General features: G+C 39.4%; 1 protein-coding gene across 15 annotated transcripts in view; it reads left to right on the forward strand.

Moving 5' to 3' along the window:
• The window catches only part of Depdc5 (DEP domain containing 5), a 123,884-nt gene that overhangs the window by 41,306 nt on the left and 78,183 nt on the right, over window positions 1-4,395 (forward strand). For all 15 annotated transcript variants that reach the window (XM_005396337.2, XM_013520345.1, XM_005396338.2 and 12 more), the window contains 2 exons: window positions 1,475-1,511; window positions 2,026-2,146. In XM_005396337.2, the coding sequence (XP_005396394.1) occupies window positions 1,475-1,511; window positions 2,026-2,146 (158 nt within the window). The remainder of the gene's footprint in view (window positions 1-1,474; window positions 1,512-2,025; window positions 2,147-4,395) is intronic.

Raw genomic sequence — 4,395 nt, forward strand, 5'->3', positions numbered from 1 at the left:
TTTTCTTTTCTTCTCTCCCTTTCTTTCCTTCTTCCCTTTCTTCACTCCCTCCCCTCCTTGCTATACCTCTCCTCTACTTTTTTTTTGGAGACAGGGTCTCACTCTGTAGCCCGGGCTGGCCTCAAACCCATGGTGATGCTCCTACCTCACCCTCCTGAGTGCTGGGATTACAGGCATGTGCTTTCATGCCTGGCTCTCCTGTGCTTTAATGTTGGTCTTCTAATAAGAAAAGTACTAATTTGGAGGGATAGGAGAACCCCTAAACTTGGCCATCTCAAGTCATGACATGCTGAGAGGTGGGATTCTGTCCAGAAAGAGTCTTCTGTCTTGTAAAGATTTTATACATTCACACAACCACTCTAATCAAAGTGGAACATGGAGGAACTTCCCTGCAGTTTGATAATTTTAAAAGTAAAAATGATTATTGTTATGGGAGGTTTGAGAGTCCTGTAAAATACTTGCTAAGAAAAAAATTTAAAGTGATACCTCTATCATTTTTTTTCTCCACCTTTCTACTCCATTTCAGCAAATTGGGTGACCTATAGTGTGCTCAGCTCTAGTAGGTAGAGGCAAAGGAGTAATTGTGCTAACCAGACCTGCATGTGTAAACACTGTATTGTCTCCCTAGTGTAAGAACCTGAAAGAGTAAATAAAATCTGAAAGGTACAATAGATACCGTGAAAGGGAAAGAAGCTGCTCAGCAGGAAAGAACAACTGGGATGAGGGAAAGGAGAAAAGAAAGGAAAGGAAAAGGAAAGGAAAAAAATATATGTATATATATACCAGATAGTTAATTGTACTACTAATTTCTATTGGTTTATTGAAAGGGACAGTTAATGTTTAATTGTTGGATCAAGCTTGTATACCTATATCTGGTAATCTGAGGAACTACTTTGAAGATAACAATAAGTAATACAACAACCATTGTTGATTTCCTGTCATCTTATTTTGAAATTCTGTATCATTTCTATAGTTTTTGTGTTGTTTTGTTTTTGTTTATGTCTTTGTTTTTGTTTTCTCTTTAAAATGAAAAAAAAAGAATGATAGTGCTATGGAGGAGGAAGGAAGTAGCGTTTGGGTCAAATGGGACCTAGCCATGGTAGAACACACACAGTTGTGGATTGACCAGGAGCCTGAGAGTCTGGTCTTGGATTTTGCTTCTGCCACCTGCTAATTGTGTGGCTTTGGGCAAGTCCTTTGTGTTCTGTAGAGTTGAGTATCTTGTCCTGTGCAACGAGGTTCATTTTCCCACTGGATAGGGCTGTGGGAATAAAGGAGATGTGAGGTGGAAGAGAAGGACCTAGGAAGCCGTAACACTGTGGTAGGCAGGTTAGATACTATCTCCTGCCTTTTCATCAGTTACAGGGAGAGATAAGACGTGGTCTCTGCCTTGGGAAGCAGTTGTGTATATCCTGGACGTTGTAATGAGTTCTGTTATACTAGAGAATGATTAAATATCTGCTTAATTTTATAGCCTGTCTCTGAGAAAGCAAAAAATGGCCGTGATTCATGTGAGTATCTTTTGAGATTTTTGTTTTTTATTACTTTAAAAAGAATAAACTAGCCCATGGCAACAGAATTATGTAAGGGCACTTAAAAAGATTCACAGAAAAGCCGGAGACCTGAATTCCTTTTGTCTGTGGAAGACCTCTTAATCACCTTGTAGTTCTGTTTTGTCAACTGCTGGACATGTGATGACACAACTGGGTTTTCTTTTTCTTCCATAGGTCAGTTGTAGGGATTAAGTAGTAAGTTTTAAAGCACTAAACACATAAAGGTATTTTTTAAGGTGGACCGCAGAAGAGTGAGATATTACCAACCCTTGGCTTTATTTAGTGCTACACTATTTCTTTGTTACTTTGACATGTAATTCATTTAAACTCAACAACCTAATGAATGGCTTATTATTCCATTCCATTTCTTATTGGTAGATGATTACCTATTCCTTGCGGATTTTGAAGACCTCTTGCAGACATCTATTTAAAATGAGTTTGAATGATGATTTGTAATGTTTGTGTATTTCAGCTCTTGGAACTCCAAAAGAATCTGAGAATGCCCTTCCCATCCAAGTAGATTACGATGCCTATGATGCTCAAGTGTTCAGACTGCCTGGCCCATCCCGAGCTCAGCGCCTCACCACTTGCAGGTTTTCTGCCAGATTGACTTGGGAGTGCATAGAAAAATCGTTCAGGAGAACCTGAAGCTCAATAGGGACCTTTATGAGCTCAACCTTGAAAATGTTTTAAATTGGCCAGTTGGCCGAAAGGAAGCCATGCAAAGTAGATCATCAGAGATTCTGTTTTCAGGCTCTTTGGTCCAGCTATTTTATTTGCCATGGAGTATTGTTTTTAAAATAAGGAGGTTGTTAAGCTTTTTATAGCCACAAAAAGCAATTTATAAATTCCAGAGACTTCCTCTTGCTGAGATGGCACTAATACAAATCTTTGGACCCAGTTTCTTTCAGGTGTATTGTTCCCTGGGGGCAAGAACTTTTCTTTCTTTCATTTTTTAGTTTTATTTTTTAGTGCCGGGAATCGAACTTAGGACCTTGCCCTGGCCAGGCAGGTGCTTGTGCTGGTGAGCTAGCTCTCCGGCCCCTCTTTCTTTAATTTTTTGCCTTTAAAATTTATTTTGTGGCCAAGTGTGGTGGTGCGTGCCTGTAATCCCAGCACTTGGGAGGCTGCGTTTTCGAGGCCAGCCTGGGCTACAAAATGAGCTCAAGGCCAACCTGAACTGCATAGCGAGACCCTGCCTCAAAAAGACCAAAAAAAAACCTTTTTTGTGGTGTTTTGGTCATATTGTAGTTGCTAATTATAATAGAGGAAGATCAAACAACCTGTTCATTTCTGGATCTTGTATGACAAAACTCTGCCCCAAATTAGAATGTATTTTATATTTTTTTCAAATACTTGGTAGTCTTGGATTTTATGCTTAGGCCCTTTGTCTGTCTGTTTTTCTGTCTCTGTTTCACTCTCTCTCCACTTCATAGTATTGGGAAATGAACCCAAGGTTGCTCTACCATTAAGCTACAACATTTTTTAAAAATTATAAGGCAAGGTCTTACTGAGTTGTCCAGACTGGCCTCAAATTTTTAATCCGCATACCTCAGCCTTCTCAGTAGCTGAGGTAACAGGTGCTCACCACCAGGCCCAGCTACTGCTTAATTCTCTATGTACAATTTTTCTCATGAATGTGTGAAATAGAAGTCTACTTATCCCCCCCACCAGTTGACCAAATAGCATGAGCCCATTTTCTAGATTCCTTAAATCTATAAAGCACAACTGATTGGAATATTGTGTCTTTTGGTTTTGTGGCAAATGACCTAATGGTGGACACATAATTATTTTCTGTCCTTTTCCCTTTTCCCATCCTAGCATCTCATTCTGAGGATCTTTAGATTTCAGAATAAGTGCTGGTAGCAGCTGCTGTTATCATGAACATCCTTTCCTACATGAGGATGCTGCTTAGGGGTTTAATAGTAGCTAATTAGATGCTTTTCCCAGGTGTGGTGGTATGCACCTGTAATTCCAGCACTGGGGAGGCTGAGGCAGGAGGATTGCTGCGAGTTCAAGGCCAGCCTGGGCTACAGAGTGAGTTCAAAGACAGCCTGCACTGCATAGTGAGATCCTATCTCAGAAAGACAAAAAAAGAGATGCTTTTCTTCTGAATCTTTGTTTTTATTTTTTTGTTTAAGATGGGGTCTTGCTACTGGTATATTGCCCACACTGGCCTTAAAGTCCTGAGTTTAAGCAATCCTGACTTAGCCTCCTGAGTAGCTAGGTCTACAGGCTCACAGCACTATTGTACAGACTGTGTGTCTTAATTAGTACACTGTTCGTTGCATATGGTTCAGCATGTATTGGTGCTCAAATATTTACTGTTGAGGTAAGGAACGTGTAGTCCACACTTGGGATCTATTTTCAAGCTCTCTTTAAGCTATTAATATAAAAGTCCTTCTAGAAGAAAAGAAACAGCTCTGGTGGCAGAAGGGAAGCCCTATTCATAGGCTGATGATAGGCTGACACTTTCATGTGAACCCCCTGCCCCATCAAGCTTTTCTCCTTTTGATCCTTTTTCTTGAGATTTTCTCCTTAGGGAGTTTTATGTTTTAATAAGAGTATATTGCTTTTTAAAATGTTATTAAGGCAAAAAATAAAACTTTATTAAGGAAATGTTCAAACATGCTCAAATAGACTAATATCATGAACAGTTATCAATGTGTTGCCAATCCTTTTCATAACTTCTTCCACATTTTAAATTTTTGCTACGGCCGGGGGTATATCTCATTTGCTCAAGCGCCTGCCTGGCAAGCACAAGGTCCTGAATTTGATTCCTGGTACCAAAAAAAAAAAAAAAATTTTTTCTCTTCATTGATTATATATTCAATTTTATTAG

The sequence above is a fragment of the Chinchilla lanigera genome, unplaced genomic scaffold, assembly GCF_000276665.1.
Source record: "Chinchilla lanigera isolate Chin_1 unplaced genomic scaffold, ChiLan1.0 scaffold00054, whole genome shotgun sequence".
NCBI lineage: Eukaryota > Metazoa > Chordata > Mammalia > Rodentia > Chinchillidae > Chinchilla > Chinchilla lanigera.